The sequence below is a fragment of the Lontra canadensis genome, unplaced genomic scaffold (genome assembly GCF_010015895.1).
Source record: "Lontra canadensis isolate GAN:19392208 unplaced genomic scaffold, GSC_riverotter_1.0 scaffold42, whole genome shotgun sequence".
NCBI lineage: Eukaryota > Metazoa > Chordata > Mammalia > Carnivora > Mustelidae > Lontra > Lontra canadensis.
The window spans coordinates 2030464-2048769 of NW_022631036.1; the positions used below are offsets into that span (position 1 = coordinate 2030464).

The 18306-nt window shown below is 44.4% G+C and overlaps 1 protein-coding gene across 10 annotated transcripts in view; it reads left to right on the forward strand.

Moving 5' to 3' along the window:
• NIN (ninein) overlaps nt 1–18306 on the forward strand; it is a 93606-nt gene that overhangs the window by 37645 nt on the left and 37655 nt on the right. For 9 of the 10 annotated variants that reach the window (XM_032871145.1, XM_032871146.1, XM_032871147.1 and 6 more), the window contains exons 6-12: nt 8173–8212; nt 9764–9954; nt 14059–14205; nt 14652–14819; nt 15310–15446; nt 15754–15894; nt 16145–16319. In XM_032871145.1, the coding sequence (XP_032727036.1) occupies nt 8173–8212; nt 9764–9954; nt 14059–14205; nt 14652–14819; nt 15310–15446; nt 15754–15894; nt 16145–16319 (999 nt within the window). Of the gene's footprint in view, nt 1–8172; nt 8213–9763; nt 9955–14058; nt 14206–14651; nt 14820–15309; nt 15447–15753; nt 15895–16144; nt 16320–18306 lie in introns of those variants that run through there. The other variant, XM_032871148.1, reaches the window with a different exon arrangement.

The following is an 18306-nucleotide window of genomic DNA, read 5'->3' on the forward strand; positions in this document are numbered from 1 at the left end:
TGAGACCAACAAAGGGCACATTCTTGATTCCAGTGTAAGATGTGATTAATGAGACCATTTTGGTGGTGGTTTTTGCTTCACTTGCTTAAGAAACAGAAATTAGATTTGAGGGTCCAAAGAGTACATTTTCCCCCCTTTTTATATGCACACCTGCAGTGGCTACTGAAATGACCTTGAATTTTATTTTTGTGCTCTCTTCTCAGGATAGGTGGAAAAGGGGAGAAACAAAATTAATGCCCAGTTCTAGTCTCTTCCTCAGACCTCGTGGGCGAGGCGGTTCCGTGAATATAATTGGGGCAGGGCTACTTTGCTTTCTGCCCTTGTCGAAAACAGGGGACACCTTGTTAACTGTTTTCCTCCACAGGGAGTAAAGCAGGTCTAGTAAGATTATTATCGGGAGCAGGAGGCTTTAAACAATGATTTCTTCAACTATAGACAATTGGAGTGTAAGCCAAAACCGGGCAGTTTAAGTGAGGACCTGAGAGAAAAGTGGAAGCCATTTGCTTCGTCTGCTCAACAGTATCCAAGCAATCACCGCTTTGTGTCAGGCCTGTGGAGGGAGGGAGAGGAGGGGTGCTGGGGGTTTAAGAACTCAGAAAGGAACAAACCAACCCTCCAAACTGGTTTTACTACCCTACAGAAAACCAAACTTGGCCAAGCAGTGGGAAACTGACTTCTGGTCCCCTTACGTTCATTTTCTTATGTGCATAACTTTGCTGTTAACCTTCATGAATTATTCATTTATATTGTATAGAGGCAATATTTGATGCCGGAGCAAACATGTTAATAACAGAGAGAAGGTCTGCCAAGAACTTTGGTAGTTGAAATGTACCTATTTTCCCCTTCCTCCCATTAGATTTTCTTGTTCCAGTCTGACAAAGTAAGCAGTCTCATTAGAGATGCCATTTATTTCCATCAAACGATGTGACATCATCAGGATAGTTTTTTTTTTTTATTAATGGAATTCCAGTGTTTTCTTTTTTCTTAAGTCTATTAGATCCTTTGGCTATTCCCAGAGATGAAACGCTCATTCAAGATGCGATTGTAGACCACTTGAAAGTGATATAAAGAAGTCCCTTCAAAGCTAATAAGGTATCTCTCATTGGAACACAGACTGCCGCTTTCAGACTTTGAGGCTTTGCCGTCCTGGTAGGCCTTCCTGACTTGATCCCAGGGGGAATTCCTTTGGTGTCCAGCCCCAACCCCCACGTCCTTCCAGGTCAACAGTTTCCAGTAATTATTCTCCAACTAGAAAATAAAACAGACAACAAATTAAAAAAATCAACAAGTTAATTTTAATGATAAGAGTAACATTTTCCAACTATACCATTAAGTTTATTTTCCAAATGGAAAAGCAGTGTTCACTACCCACCGAGAACGGCTCTGATGAGTAAGATGCGGTGAGCAGATGTGTTTAAAAACCCCTTTCCTTAGGGACTTAAGAACCCAGTGAACCGAGAACACTCCCCAACCTTGGTAGGAGGAGAGACTTATGGCTCAAACTCTTAAATTCAGCATTTCTTCACACTGGCAGTCCTGGAGGCGTTTTGACAGTGTAGCAGGACTCCTCTACATGTGTGTGCCGTTAAAAATCCTACATTAACTCCTGTTGTCGCGGTCCTTACCTGTAGCTCTTAATTACTCGTGAAGATAAAGGAAGTGATTGGCTTTGTGGTCGAGGCAGAAGACTGGCAACTGAGCAGCTTGTCCCTGGGTTCCGAGCGGAGAGATCAGGGGCTGGGCAGTCAGGCCCTCCACTGCCCGGTGTGCCTTCAAAGGCAGGGCTGCAGAAAGGAACTGAAGTCCCAGGAAGGGTGTCCCTGCCGAAACAGGGGCCCTGCTGGGCGTCCTGGGTTCCCAGGACCTGGCTCAGAGCAAGGGCTTTATAGACATTTAGGACTATTCGTTACAAATTCCACAGATGCTGTAGTTTTGAAAGGTCTCAAGTTTTTGGTTATAGGAACTCTTCTAAACTGATCTCTGTGTGGGTTTTGCCAGAGACTTCCTAAGACAGTCTGAGACACCTAAGTTTGCTGCCTTCATCAAATGGACACTACAGCTCCATTTATTTGGGGAGCTTTGTTATCCCGGTAAATTTCCTTCCTCCTTTCTCTGGGCTTGCAAGGTTTTCCCCTTTCAAAAAAAGAAGAAGGAAAAACAAAACAAAACAAAACCAACACATCTGCTTAAGGCTGCTGAGATCAGTTCAGCCACCTCTGCTGGAAAAGAATAACCCCTTGTGCGCCCCCATAATCGTTTTAATTAGCCATACATTCTGTGGGGCACAGGTCTGCGCTGTGGAGCAGATGGCTGGTGGGGGCTGTGACTGGGCTATTGTGGGCGGGGGTCTCACCAGGCCGGCAGGCTGCAGATGCTGCCCCCACCTCAGGGCTGGAAGCCTGGGCTCCAAGAGGCTCAGGCCATCTGCTCTGCAGTCCAGCAAAGCAGGTGGCCCTCCCAAGAAAGCATTCCTGAAAGCAGTTTCGCTGGTGTGGCCCATGTGCATGGGGCTCCCTGGTCCAGCTAGAGGATAGCCAGAACGCCAGCCACAATGGCCCAGGGGATGTGAAGAGGCACAACCCATGTAGTGGGTGCGGGGCTCCCTTTGTCTGCTTTGGGTAGGGTGGTAGGGGGCTGGAGGCTGCCTTCTGTAGCAGCCATCTCGGGGCCCGGCAACCTCTGACCCTCTCCCCTCTGGCTGCTCTCAGTGGGGCTGTGGGCCAGCATGCTGGGCACGGTAATACAGAAGCCCCGGCCACCCCTGCAGCTGTGGCCACCCAGGGAACACTGCCACCCATGGGGAGGGGTCTGGGGAGCCTTGTTCCTAAGTTGAATCACAGATTGATGGCTTCATCACAACTACTGTGTTCCAAGCTGTCGTTTCTATAGTCTCTTTTGGGTTTGTTCTGAAAGCTGACACTTGTCTATCAGCTGTGTCTTTTCTCTGCCCTTGTCCTAGCTTTGGACACCCAAATAATAGGAGTAGTAATAGTGATATTTATTTGTTTAACAGACACTTAGCTCTGAATTTGTAGCAGGCACCGTTTTAAGTGCCTTCCAAGTATTAGCACACCTTTGTAGGCAGGCATCGTGAGATAATCGAGGCGGGCGGGGAGTTAAGTAACGAGGCCAAGGTTGAACACACATAAGTGGGAGGAGCACGGAACTGGGGGAGGTCCAGCTCCAGAGCCCAGATCCTTAATCACAACATCATCATGGCTGAGCTAGTAGCAGTGGCTGACACATCCCAGGTGCCAGGCTCATGCCTCCTCCTCCCCTGGGGCGGCTCACCCCCACCTTATGGCTGAGGCTGGGTACTGAGGGCTCCCAGAGTGCCGGAGCAGGACCCAACCCCGTCTCTCCGCTCAGCCCTGTGCTCACACCTTCTGCCATTTTGCCTCCAGCTTCTGCAGTCATTGAAGTCCCACAGGATGATTTTGAAGCATTTATTAATATCCATTTCTGCAGCGAGAGGTGATAAAAGACTTCAGGGGGAAAATTAAAAATCCCTTTTCATGAATTAGGCTCGAGAACACAAGCCCGCAATTGTCCCTCCTTTCTCTCCTGACTTTTCCAAAGATTTGTGAGATTCTCTCCCTTCCGATGCTCATGGTTGGTCTGTGCCTGCCAGGCTTTCACTGCACTGGGTACAGCAGCAGCAATTAAAAGACCTTGTTCCAGAATGATGCCTCCTTTTATTGGGCTGTTCTAGTAGGCGAATGAGCTCATCCCCACAACCTTCCAACCTGACATCCCCCCTTCCCCCTCCCCTTGCTTTTTAATTGGAACTGCAGGCTCCAGGCAGTGGGAATAAAAATGAGCTATGAATGAACTGAACACCCCCCAATCCACCCACCCCTCAAAATTGCAATTTAATAAACAAACACTCAGCCACTGTGTGCTTATCCCTCCGCCTTACTAAAGGAACGGACCCTTGGTGGAGAATGGGGACAAGCACAGCTCATTTCTGGGCAGCAAACTCCATCTCCAACTGAAGCAGTTGCGGAATGAAACTACAGCCATTCAGCATAAGTTTGCGGCTTCTAGAAGGCTGGTCCTAGCTTGGATCTAGGTTTCTTACATAGGGCCATGGGAGAAATGCGTGCGTGATCGTCACCCTAGCCGTTTTCTAACAAGTTCTCCCTTACCCACTACCGCTTGCCCAGAGGGTTTGGGTGAGATTGTTGAAGCTGCCCGAGCTGCTTGCCTGGCCTTCAGGAAGCTGGGCTGAACCTGATGCCACCGGGTTAAGCTGCCTCTAGTGTGTCAGGATCTCAGGGCCCTATTCCGGTCTCCTACCAGTGTCCCTGATCTTTCCACACTCTGCTTAGACCGGGAGGCTCCAGCAGCAGCTTCCACCCTCCTGAAGGGCACCTGGGCCTCCTGCGAGGACTCCCCTGCCAGGACACAGGAGGAAGGATGCTGCAGACATCACAGAGAGTTGTGTAGCAAAGGGCAAGTTTTCCCTCTTTCTCCCCATCCCCACAACATACGAAATTCATTTGGTGAGGATTTGAGGGCAGGTGGGTAAAAGAAAAAACAAAGTCGGACCTGTTTGTATTTTTTTTTAAAGATTTTATTTATTCATTTCAGAAAGATAAAGTGCACAAGCAGGGGAGGGTGGTGGGGGGAGAAAGGCCAAGAGAGAGGGAGAAGCAGGCTCCCCACTGAGCGGAGAGCCAGATGCAGGACTTGATTCCAGGACCCTGAGATCATGACCTGAGCTGAAGGCAGACACTTAACTGACTGAGCCACCCAGGCACCCCAAGGACCCCAGTGAACATCTAGAATAGCAAAGGAAATATAATTGTTTGCCACATTCCCTCAACCAAATGCATCAATTCTGATTATGTCTGTTTCCTTCTGGTCTTTGTCTAATTGTATAAATATTTTTGCCAGCGGCAGTTGTAGTGTAGAGAGCATTTTTCCATCTCCTATATGGTTTTGTAGTTATACTTTTAATGACTGCATTATGATGTATAATTGTACTTTGTGCTCCATTGTTCAAAGTTTAAATTGTGTTCAGTACTCTTATAAAAAATGCTAAATGTACATATCTATCATATACATTTTTCCTTTGATTTTACTATCATTAGAAATAATGAAATTACTGGGTCGGAGAGTGTGAACATTTTTATGGCTTTCAAACATGAAGCAATTTTCTTTACTAAAAGGCTAATGTCCATACACATTGCTACCAGTAACATTTAAACAGGCCTATTTTAAATAAATCATAACCTTGATGGTAATAGGACTCCTATCTTAAATACTGCTAATTTAATGGGAACAAAGTGATTCCTTGGTTTTAATTTATACTTTGCTGTTGAAATGAGTCTTTCCCCATAATTTTTTAACTGTGTTGCCTGTCTATTCTTTGCATATCTGCCAGACTTGGCATTTTTCTTATAAATTTATATGAATAACTGATACTGTCCCAGGGCCACCCAACTTAATGCCTTAAGTTTAAATATGGTAATAAAAATAAAATCTGCAAAAATAAATTTAATAGGTACTGCATAAACACGTGCCCCATAAAAATAAGGTCTTATCATGCTTATTATTGCCAAGCACAATTCTAAACATTCTACCCAACTCTGTGAACTATGTACTACTTTATTCCCATTTTGTTGATGGAGAAACTGAGGCAAAAGCAATTCATAAATGTGTGCAGGCCAAATTCAGTAGGTAAGGCAGTAGGTAAGAGTCCCCACACTCTTATTAGTTAGGAGGAAGAATCAGGGAAGGAGGGCAATACTGGAAATACTGTTCTGAGAAGTGACTCAGATACACGCATCTAGGCCCATAGAGTCACGAAATATATGACACGGCATATTGGAGCCTCTTGCACCTCTGAACGAATTGCTCCCTATTTTAAAATGAATTGAGAAGTGAGCAAATGTGAAATAAATCTTTCTGTCACTATACGCACCTCATATGTCAGGGATTGTTACTAAGGGTTTTTTTTGAAGGTGTGTGTTTGCATTTTCCCATGTGTGTATCCTAGTGGGGGCTCCCTTGCTTGTTGGGTCCAGTGATGATATAAATTGTGTTACTTTTCTGTCCATTTGTGCTGTTAAAAAATTGTTCCCTGCTCATGATTTTAGTAGGTTTTATTATTTTGCACGATGGTTCTTAGATCATAGAAACACATTTTATTTGTTTCAGGTGGATTTGTGTTAGGGTGCTTCCAACTGACATGCTGAATGATACATTTTCACAATGTGGGGTGCCAAAGTAGTAGAAGAATTTAATTCTTTGCTCTGTGGGTGAGGAAATAAATATGCTGGGACAGAGAGGCAGGCTGCTTTTATTAGTGGAGCTTTATTGATTTAAATCATTTCCTATGACAACAGTTGAATTCTGCCTGGAACCAGTGGTGTAAGAAACTGTATGTTGGGCTGTTTACCCCACTGCTCCTTCCCCACCCCCACTGTGCCTCCTCCGTCTACCGGGTTGGCAGTGTGTCTTTTTGAGGAAATGTGGACTGCTAAAATTGTAATCACAGACAAGCAAAAGTCACACTGTCCCCTCATTTTGTTTCCATAACTACCATGTGTATTAGCGACTTGCAGTTGTAATCTGAAGGACTTGTAGTAAAGTTCCGCATTTCGAGTCGGCCTTGTGACGTGTTCTTCATGGCTAGAATGACCCCTCCCAGCATTGCCAGCTTGGGTTTTGGTATAGTGTGGCAGAACCGGGGGAACTTTCTGGTGCTAGCTTCAGTTTCTAAAATATGGAATTGTGAAACCCTGGTAGACATCTATCCTTTAGTTCACTGGAGAGGACCAGCGTAAATGAGTATGGGAAGGAAGAAAGTAGATGACCGCAACTCATCTCAGCTTGAATGAGATACTGAAAGTCCACATTCCGGCTTAGAATTTTGGGTGGTACACTGTTTGCTGTGAGGGATCCAAGCTCTTGCAAACTGGAATTAATAAGATGTATTTTCCTGTTGAGTTTCTTTAGGATCCCAGGAAATCAGATCGATTTGTGTAGTTCAGCCATCACAGAGAAAGGCTGGGTATTTGTAATCAAAGGCAGCTTCATTCATCAAGTTGGATCTCTGCTGAGACAGCAGCCCCTTTCGAAAGGGGGACTACCCCCTTCTCAACAGGGTTTCCTGCGATGGTTGTAGAACCTCCCCGCAGGAGTGATTAGGCAGCTTGCTGGCTAGCCAAAAGCTACTGCGGACCTCCTTGTTGCCACTGAGCGGAAGTAGACCTGTGCTGTGCTTGGTCGGTGGAGCAAGGACTGGAGTCGGGTTCTGCTTCGTGCCCTTGGCTGGGTGCCTTTGTGTAGTACATGGACTACAGATCTTTGCTGTGACTTGAAAAAGACCCAGTAGTAACACAGCACGGTAGTCCAGCAAACTGGTCCAGTTCAGGTAATTTTCATGGCTTCTTATGCAATTTACCAGTAACATAGATTTTATTTAACTTGAGCTTTCTGGCCTGTTTTGGGTTGCATCTCTGTCTCCTTCTTCACTGAGTCATGGACACATTAGGCTTATTCTTGCCTCTGTGCTTCAGCAAATAGTGGCTGTCCCTTCCTTTTCACTTGGCTGTCTCCAGCTCACCCTTCAGGTCTCAGTTCAGATGTTGCCTCTTTCAGGAAGTCTACCCTGATTTCCTGAGTCTGGAGGATCCCACTGGGTTACCCTCCTAACATTTTGAATTTCCCCATCATAACACTTCATATGCTACAGTAATGTAGTTTCTGTGTTCTTGTCTGCATGTCTTCATTAGCATATGAACTTCTTGAGGCAAGAAATGTGTTTGTTCTGTTCATAGTTGTATTCTGAAGATGTACCATAATACCTCACACCCAGTACACATTGAAGAACAAATTCATAAATGCATGGTATGAATTTTTTGTTGGTTGACGGATTCTAAATATTTGCTTTGGCTTGGTTTTATTGGCTGTGCTAGGTTTTGCTGTTGAATGAGTCAGTTTGCAAATGCGATAAAGGCAAATCCTAGTGAAATAGTGCAGGCTGCTACCTGGTGTTTTTTAGGAGTCTCTTCTGGATTGGCTGGTTGACTCCGGAGAGCCCACCTGGAGGGTTCTGAGTCATGGGACTCACCCAGCCGATGATTCCAGAACCAGAGTGCTCTGATCTTGGAAAAACTGAATATGTACTAAAACACACTAATCTTTTCTCACCTTCTCTAGCCCTGGAAGACACAACGCAGTGAGGAGTATGAAGCAGAAGGTAGGAACTGAGTGTGTGTCCGGCTCTGCCCATCACAGGGCACTCTCCACTCCCCACTTCCTGCATCTCCCAGCCTTCTTCCCAACAGCCTCCTAGGCTGGAGGCCAGCCGCGAAGTAACCTTAAGAACAACGTTCACAAGAACAACCTCATTTCCAGGGGAACGTTCATAGTTTTAAAACCCTAGCCTTTAACCTCATGCAAGGTATGGCAACTAAGATGTGGGATTTTACTTATGGGTCAATTACTGTCTCATACAAACTTTCAAATTAATCTATGGGCAGTCCTAAAACTAAATAGAGCCCTTTTAAAACGCACTCATTGACAAGTTTCCCATGGTTTGAAGCCGCTGCAGAGCCTGTTGGACTTCTGTGGCCAGCAGGTGGCACTGTGGTTCAGCGAACAGAACCTCGCCGCTCCCCAACCCCGCTTCACAGCCTACCCTGGTGAAACTCCACTTAAGTGTAATTACTGTGTCTAACCTGGAAAGACACAGCAGTAAGGCGCTTAAAAAATTTCTTATTTCAATAAATAGTAAGGGTAGCACTAAATGCACTTCTCAGCCTCCTAAGGTTCTTCCAGGCACACAAAATTGTGCCAGTAATTATCTCATGATTCAGTAACGACTTCATAAATCTCTAACGCACAAGTGAAAAATTTAACTTGAAGTGAGAACTTTTAATAGAGGATAAATACATTTTGATTTTTAAATAGGAAGTCTGACCCTTAAGCGCTCAAATAAACCCTATCCTTAATGTTTAGATGATGAGTCACTTGCATTTTACAACCATGTACTCTTTCAAGTGGGTTTGTAGGGCAGAATATCTAAAGGTGTAAAGATTCAGAAAGAGGCTAATCCTGAGACTTTTAATGATTATGTTTTGATATTTATCATGAAATCATTTCCTTCTCAGTAAAAGCAATTCTCGTGCTTGGACTCGAAGGACTGGCAAGGGACGCCTGGGTGGCTCAGTTGGTTAAGCAGCTGCCTTCGGCTCAGGTCATGATCCCAGCATCCTGGGATCGAGTCCCACATCGGGCTCCTTGCTCGGTGGGGAGCCTGCTTCTCCCTCTGCCTCTGCTGCCACTCAGCCTGCCTGTGTTCTCTCTCTCTCTCTGGCAAATAAATAAATAAAATCTTTAAAAAAAAAAAAGAAGAAGGAGTGGCGATAGTGATGTCTGGTAGCTATAGTTGGGGCAGGGCATAAAAGTCTCTTTGGACTGGTTCTCTGCTAGCCTTCTCTTCCAATCACACCAAAGCCTGAAGCCTGTGCATGCTTTCAGTTGGAAGAAAACAAACCTAGAACCTTCGTATGCCTGTGCAGGAGGTGTTTCTTGCGTGGTGTAGAAGAAGGTGCCTCTTGGCTCTAGTTGCAGCCCAAGAACCCGTGGTTCCATTTCATTTGGGCTGCAGATTCAAATCAAAATGGAACCAGCATCAATAGTCTCTTTCCTGTAATACTGACTTTTACAAAACACAATTCTCTTTGAGGATAGGCTCGCTCTCCTTGCACTTCCTTTGTGGACAGCACAATAGATGTTTTTATTTCAGGTCAGTTAAGATTTTGGAACCCAGATGACTTGAATGCCTCACAAAGTGGGTCTTCCGCTCCCCAAGACTGGATAGAAGAGAAACTACAGGAGGTTTGTGAAGACTTGGGGATCACCCGTGATGGTCACCTGAACCGAAAGAAGCTGGTCTCCATCTGTGAGCAGTACGGTCTGCAGAATGTGGATGGAGAGGTAAGCCTTGCACCGTGTTTTCATTCAGGAATAATAATCATAATAAAATCTAGACAGGCCACCGGCTAAGAACAGCCGTGTTTTGGCTTCCTGCAGCATGTTACGGAGACTCTAGTCTCTTTTTTCCCCTAGGAAATAAGCCGTGAAGATTCTTTCTAGAGAAGCTCATGTTATGTTATGGGGAGTGGCGGGGGGAGGACCAACCCTGACAATAGCTGACACCTCCTGGGCACACACGATGTGCCCCTCACTGTGCTAAGCGTGTTACCCCACGTCATTATCAGCCATGACCTCAGTGCAGCCACCATGTCAAATGTATTTGTAGAAGTAGCTTTCACTGAGCAAAACGTGGGAAAGACTCCGAGGATGGATGACACAGGGAGTTGAGAGAATGGGAGCTGACCGAGTGTTTATTTCAAAGGCCAGGCTGATGAGTTAGGTTTTTGGAGAGATCTTAGTATCAACCATGGGTTCTTCAGTAGAGTGAGGAATATATGACAAACTTGGATACTGAGGTGGGTCTGAGCTTTCCTGGTGGGGCATATTGGTGTCAGGACGGCCTATGTGAGGGGCCCAGCCGGGAGGCATCACACTCTTCTAGTCATGAAGAAATGGAAAAGGGTAGGTTGGTAGTTTTGAAGGGACACAGAAGAATTTTGAAGGAAACCCAAAGACTCCTGCTTGCTGAGATTCTGAGTTTTATCTTATCTGAAGAATGAAGAGGGGAACTGGCAGGACTGGGTGCTTGAACAGCTGTGAAACACGAGAAGTAATTCTAAGATGTGTTTTTCCAAGAGTTGAAAACAAGGAGGGACTCAGAGGTTAGGGCTGCACTTATAGTTGGGGAAGTCTTGGGTTATAATGATGTTTCAAACCATACTTTCTGCTTGCGCGGGGGCTACGTGGTATTATTTTCCTAAGCCAGAAAGATATTTATCATCAAAAGCCACCAAGTAGCCGAATTTGCAGTAAAGCCTTTTCCCTGCTTCTCCCTAGAATGTGTGACTGCTCTGTGCCCTTTGACTACCTTCTTAATGGCTCAGTGGTCATTTATTTTTCAGGGTTGGTTGTTGAATCATAAAATTAAATTCATCCTCATACTGTAAACCAGCGCAGTATGCAGAGCCTTGGGCAGTTTTGCCAAGAAATATTGCACACACTTGGATTATTTCTCTAAGAGCAATTCTTGGGATAATCTGTAGCCATTTGCGGGGAGTTGCATTTTCTTCCACGGTGGAGTTTCTAAAGCCCAGGAAGAGAAGTAGCACAGCTGGTTATTTTCCTCTGATCGAGAATGAGTAAAAGATTGCTCATTGAATATAGCTTTTACTTAATATCTCCCCCGCCAAAAAAAAAAAAAAAAAATCATGAAATACTATAGTACTTCATACGACTGGCTCTAGGCCACAGAAGAGCCAAAAGTTCAAGATGATCTCATCACTCTGCAACTTGGGATCATGGGATTTCATGACTGAAAGCAATTATAGATTTAGTTCTCTCCTCATTTTATAGATAAAGAAAGTGATGTCCCTGCTGCTTGTTACCCTGAAGGGGAACTAGATTGCCTATCTCATGTACCCTGCTTTCTAGAAGCAAGGACAACTCTAGGGCAGGAATGGCAAATTATGGCCCTAGATGCCAAATATGGCCCAAGTTTTGGGGGTTTTTGGTTTTCTCCTTAGGCCTGCCAAATGTTTAAAACTTAACTTTTGCTATACTTTTTTTTTTTTTTTTTAAATCAGGAGATTTTTCTAAGAACCAGAGTATTTGACTTCATTCTGCTAGCAGTGGGAGGCGACTGGCTAGCTCCTTTGGACAGGGCTTGTGCTCATGTGCTCAGTTCCCCGCTTTAAATGGTGCCACTCTGTGATGTCTCAAGACCACCCAGCCTCATCTATCTACGTCACCTTCCTGGCCTCTCTGGGTATTTGGGTCTGTTAATCCTAATCTGGTGCATCATTTCCCAACTGACACATTGGGAAATCAAACATCTGAAACCCGGCTGGTGTGTTATGAGGAGTAAGAATGTCGTTAGGGTTCTAGATTTGGCTCCTGTCCAGGGCCCAGGGGGGTACCCCTGTTGATGCCCATTTGCCTTGCATTCTGTTCAGCCCAACCCTTCCTTCTCCAGAGTCCACAGGCATCTCTTTGCCACTTGTCCGCTCTGCTGTGTGCAATTCCTAGTGGGACTCACTTGCTCCGCCATTTTGAAGGGATGAGGCGATGGGTTTTTAGGCATTCTGGAAGCTGTGTATAGGCTTAGCCAAGGTCACAAGACCAAGCAGTGTGGAGCTAAGGTTAGAGTCAAAATCATGCTTAACTTTGGTCAGCACACCTGGATTTACTGTGACTTCAGGCTTGTTGGACCTCCAAGAAAGTGGTCTTTTGGTCAGTAAGAATGAGACAGAAATGCTAAGAGATCTTAGTAACCTCAGAATCACCCCGAATACTTTTCCATTGGTTTTACCATTTAATTCTCTCTTAGGAACTGTTCTTCTTCCAGAGATTTCCACTCTTTAGAATGGTTTCTTTAAAAAAAAGAAAAGAAAAGAATGGTTTCTTGTTTCGGAGACCTCTCCAGAGGAAGTGGTATTAAAAAAAAAAAGAATAGAGACAGATGTTTCCTATTGGATGTGACTTGGAAAGAAGCATTTGAGATAAATGCCTCAGGCACTTCCACAAATAATAAAATCAACAGAAAATCAACAGTTATGAGACGGCAAACCCTAGCAATAGTCCAGACTGGTGAATTGAATATTCAAAATTTGAAGATGTGTCACAAAGAGACCTTTGTTAGAATGGACCCGGTTGCAGACTCTACTGCCTCAAGAGTATTTCTGCTGCTTTTTTCTGTTCCCTTGCCACTCAGCAACATGGACATCACCTGCGAGCTTGTCAGAGATGCGGAATCTTGGGCCCCTGCCCCAGATTTATATCAGCCCCCTGATAGCAGAATCTGCATTTTAACAAGATCCTCAGGTGATTTGTACAATGGAGATGTTTCTGTATAGAAAAATCTTAGCCCCCAAAGTAAAGAGGAATCCAACTGTCAGGAAAAAGAAGGTCATTGCCTTTCCTCCACGTTTCGTGGTGTCAGTGACTCATGCTGCTTTATTCATCCGTTTATATTCTTCTGTTGAGCTAGGACACAAACCACCTCCTAGGCAAGCCTCTGGAAGGGACTATAGTCTGGTTTTTCCTTCCCCGGTTACATGATGAGGACCACTTGGTTATTGTTAGAGGGTATAAAATAGCCAGGCAAAATTCCCTTCTCTTTACATCTTTTGGATCCTTCTGTTGAACACACACAAATCTGTCTCAGCTGATCTTTATTTCTCCTGCGCTAAAGCATTAAATAAAAACCCAAAACATGCAGTGCTGTTCCAAGTAGTGCTCTAAATCCCAGGTCCTGGGTTTCAGACCCAAACTCTTAGATCATTGCAATCTGTCCCAGACCAAATTCTGCTGTGCTAATGTACCAATTTCAAAAATTCAATATAAGCAAAATGTGTAGAGTCACCACAATATAATGGCTTAATGACTGTCAAAAAAATTTTTTTTCTTTTTTAGAGAGGTTGGGGAGGGGCAGAGGGAGAGAGAGAATCTTAAGCAGATTCCATGCCCAGTATGGGGCTGGCCTTGGGGCTCCATCTCATGACCCTGAAAACATGACCTGAGCTGAAATTAAGAGTCTGATGCTTAACCGACTCTGCCACCCAGCTGCCCCCAATCCAAACTTATTTCTTTTATTACAACACTGGGAAGCTAGACCTTTATATTTTTTTAAGTAATTTTTTAATCCATAGACTAATGTATAGCAACATTACAGATGACCCATTTGAAGAGTACGAATAAAAGAAAAAACAGGTAATTGCTAAATTGCATAAGATTATGAAAATGGACATTTCCTTGGAGAAGGAAGTGGAGGAGGAAGGACATATTACTGAAAAGGAAAGTAAATTCAGTGAAATGAGAATAAAGGAACATGTTCTATTCCTGGAGCTCTGGGTCAACAGTGGTGCCAGTTCTATTGACCACAGATGTACTTTGGGTCTTGTGTTATTTTGAGGGAAATATTGAAAGTAAGCGGTTACTGTTTTCTAGATGCTTGAGGAAGTCTTCCATAATCTTGATCCTGATGGTACAATGAGTGTAGAAGATTTTTTCTATGGCCTATTCAAAAATGGAAAATCCCTCACACCATCAGCGTCTACTCCCTACAGACAGTTGAAAAGGCACCTCTCCATGCAGGTAAGAAAGCAATAGGAAGTGGTTTCTCTGTGAGTAGAAGTTAGAACCCATTTGAATCATTTCTAATGAATTAACCTGTTGTCTGAAGAAGGAGGAGGAGGAAGAGAAAGAAGCCAAAGAAGAAGACAGGCTAAACCACTGGGAAGGAAAAGTTGGGTTTGAAAAGTGACCATAAATTACAGAGCGGGAAGCCACTAATTAGGCTCCTTAATGTTAGCTGTGGATCAGAAGAAACCTGGTGTTAAGCAGACACATCTATGTTGAGGGACTCGCTACCAGATGGACTGTTCTTGATAAGTTTTGCATTCTTGACTCACTTGGGAAAGAAAGATCAAAGGGGCTGTATGACTTGTTTTTCTAGTAGTGTTAGACATGTCTCTTGCTCATTGTGGTCAGGACTGTCCAGTTTGGGTCAGCATCTGGCTTAAGTCTCTTTCTTCTTCCAGTCCTTCGATGAGAGTGGCCGACGCACCACAACCCCATCGGTGATGACAAGTACCATTGGGTTTCGGGTCTTCTCCTGTCTGGACGATGGGATGGGCTATGCATCAGTGGAGAAGATACTCGACTCCTGGCAGGAAGAGGGTATTGAGAACAGCCAGGAGATCCTTAAGGTATGGCAGCTAACATGGGACAAATAGGACAAATTGGGGAAGGCTTGAAAATTCCAAAAATTTTGAAACTGATTTGATTTGATTTCTCCTTAATGATTTCTTGAGATCTTTTCATAAGATCTCAGAGATAAGAGGTAACTTTTCTTACCCCGTGTGACCAGGAGTCTTTTGCTAACTACTTTCCATGTTCGTAAATCCTAAACTATTGACAAGTGCAATGCTCTTTAAGGGACCTCTGGTTGATAAAGATTAGAGTCATATTGTTGTATTTATTTACAGTGCCAGATAGTATTTTTTTTAAACATGCAAATAAGTACGTTATTTTTTCCTCAGAGGGAACTTAGATGAAGATGGTCCCTAAGCAGTCACTAAAGAGACGTAATTATCCAGCTTCTTGACTATACAGTCTACTTCTCTGAGTGTGTATGCCCTCCTCTGCTTCTGCTTTAGAGGACAGAACCTGTAATCATCTTCAACTTGTGATTTCTAGGCCTTGGATTTTAGCCTTGATGGAAATGTCAACCTGACAGAATTGACACTGGCTCTTGAAAATGAACTTCTGGTCACCAAAAATGGCATCCACCAGGCAGCTCTGGCCAGCTTTAAGGCTGAGATCCGGCATTTGCTGTGAGTTGAGTAGAAGGTTCACCTGCCCCATCCCCTTTCCCACTTGAGCCACACGTCCTTTAGATGCCCGGGACACATTCTGTGCACACATGTGGCTCAAGTCCTTGCACCTCACTACTGTGGAAACCAGGTAGCACTTAGATTTGCGTTAGGCTTTAGAAGGGGGCCATGGAAATGTCTTTCTGTTTTGGAAGGATTTGGGTTGTCTTGGTTTTGGCTTTGTGTCGAAGCAAGCCAGATGAGAGCCTTTCTGGGTCTCCTTGTTGCTTCAAGACAGTTTCTCTTGAACTTGGTCTCTTTCTCCTAGGGAGCGGGTTGACCAAGTGGTCAGAGAAAAGGAGAAGCTACGGTCAGATCTGGACAAAGCTGAGAAGCTCAAGACTCTCATGGCCTCAGAGGTGGATGATCACCACGCAGCCATAGAGCGGCGGAATGAGTACAACCTCAGGTGTGACCGGTAGGGCCACGGCCCTCCCTCCCGCCACCCCAGCCCCTCGAGGTGGGACTCAGCCTGCCCACCTGCATGGCCACACCCGGGCTGGGGCACTGTAGGTGTGGTCAAGCCTAGAGGAAAGCAGGACACGTTAGATCCTTCAAGGAGGTTCCCATCTCTGTGACCCTGTGTTTCCATTTTTGGTGGATCTGCAGAAGCCCTCCGAGGGATTGGATGGCAGCTCGTTGGTCTTCCCTTCTCACAGGAAACTGGATGAAGAGTACAAGGAACGGATAGCGGCCTTAAAGAATGAACTCCGGAAGGAGAGAGAACAGATCCTGCAGCAGGTGGGCAAGCAGCGTTTGGAACTTGAGCAGGAAATCGAAAAGGCAAAAACAGAAGAGAACTACATCCGGGACCGCCTTGCTCTCTCTTTAAAGGTAATCCTCCTTGGAGGTCTCTGGCCTATGTCCCTGCTGGGGATACTGCTGGAAGACTAGGGCTCTCTAAGAGGGCAGGTCTGTACATGACTGAGTCCCAGGATTCCTGGAAGTTTGCCCTGCTGGTCATGACCCAGACATGGCCAAGCCCCTGCCGGGATCCAGATTTCAGGAGGAGCCAGGCTTCTGGTTTGCCGACAGTGTTGATAAGTGTATCTTGTTCTTCCCCCTTCCACCTGGTCAATGCCCTCTCCCTTCCCTGTCTCCCACCCCAGGTCAGAGCAGATAGCATTGTCTCCTGCCACACACAGCTCAACAGTTTTGTTTCTTTGCTTCCAAATATGGCTTTTGCCTTATACATCCTCCTCTCCTCTCCTGTGTCTCAGGAGAGGAAGCAATCTTTCTCTTTATTGGACTCTGATATGGTACAGTGTAGCCTAAAGGGGGTTGGCTGTGGACTCAGACTGCCTAGTTCCATTCTGGATACCACTGCTTACTGGAAAAGCTTGATCACATTATCCCAGCCTGTTTCCTGATGCCTAAAAATGGCGTCATTGTAATGTCTACCTCAGAGCATATTTAAATATGTGGAGTTTGGAAGGTAGTAAATATACATAGAATATGAAATATTGTTCCTGAAACTCCACACATCAAAAACTGAGTGAATTCTCCCACTCTCACCATCAAATTGGTTCCTTTTTGGAATTTCCTCCTTAGTCTCCGTCATTACCATGTGTTGTCACAGAAGCTAAGATCCTCAGTCGTCCTCACTCATCGGTCTCTCAGACTTGATGTTCTGAAAGTTCTCTCAGATTTATCCCCTTCCTCTCCATGTCTGCAGCCTCTGCACAGGTTCAAATTGGTCAGAATTTCTCTGCTGACCTCTGTGCACCTTTTCTTCCATCTACCCAACCCCCATACGGCCACCAGAGTTACCTCACTTAAGAACTGACTAAAGAACATGCTGTTACCCTTAAGGTGCAGCCTGGTAGCACTGAAGGCCCCAGAAGGGAGCCTGGCCTCCTGCTTTTCCAGCTGCAGGTCCCGCCAGTAGGCCCCCACCTGCCCTCGCCTCTCTCGGTTCCTCAATGGGCTTTTAGGCTCCTTCACTGCTTTTTCCAACATGGCCAACTGCATGACTTTTTCATTCCCGTGATGCTTGCTTTTTTCTTGCCAGAAGATAAGGCATCGTAGATGATTGTATCTGTATCTGTCTCCCTCCCCACGGTCCAGACTGTGTTTTCCTTGTGGTCAGTAACAGAATCTGACTTCTTAGTTTCCAGAGCACCAGCACAGGCCTGATACACAGAGATCACTCCTAACTGTTTTGACATCTAAATTTAGACATACTTTGAAAGATTAGAGTTTTAGAACTGGCATTTTGAGAGAAGGTGATTTTTTTTTTTTTTTAAGAAAAAAAAAAGAAAACTCTTCAAGCACATTCTTTTTTTATTCCATATTGCTATGTGAGGGTGTGAACAAGAATGTATTAAAAATATACTGACTTTATATTCTTTTGGCAAAATATACTCTGAAAATAATGTTCTTCCCATCAGCCTTTAACACTGGAACAGAACATATGTCAAAATGCACGTCTGGGAGGTTTTATTTATTTTTTTTAGCAAATGTAACTAGAAATCTCTCTAACAATTATTATACATACAGGTTAAAAAAATCTTTTGTGATATCAGTTGATGTATTATTTTATTATAATAATTTATACATGCAAGTAATGAAAAATCTTTATGTGTAGCTTTTATATCTTTAAGCCAAAATAAAATTATAAATATAAATCAAACTATATCATCAGTAAATGAAAGCAATGTTCATTATTCTCCTTTTAAACTTTTGAGTTCTTTTTTGCTATCAGATGAACAAGGTATCCTGCTACCAATTTTGACAATATATGGAGAATGTTTTTCATGTCAATAAATACTATATTGCAACACTATCCCATAGAAATACAATGCAAGCCAAATATGTAACT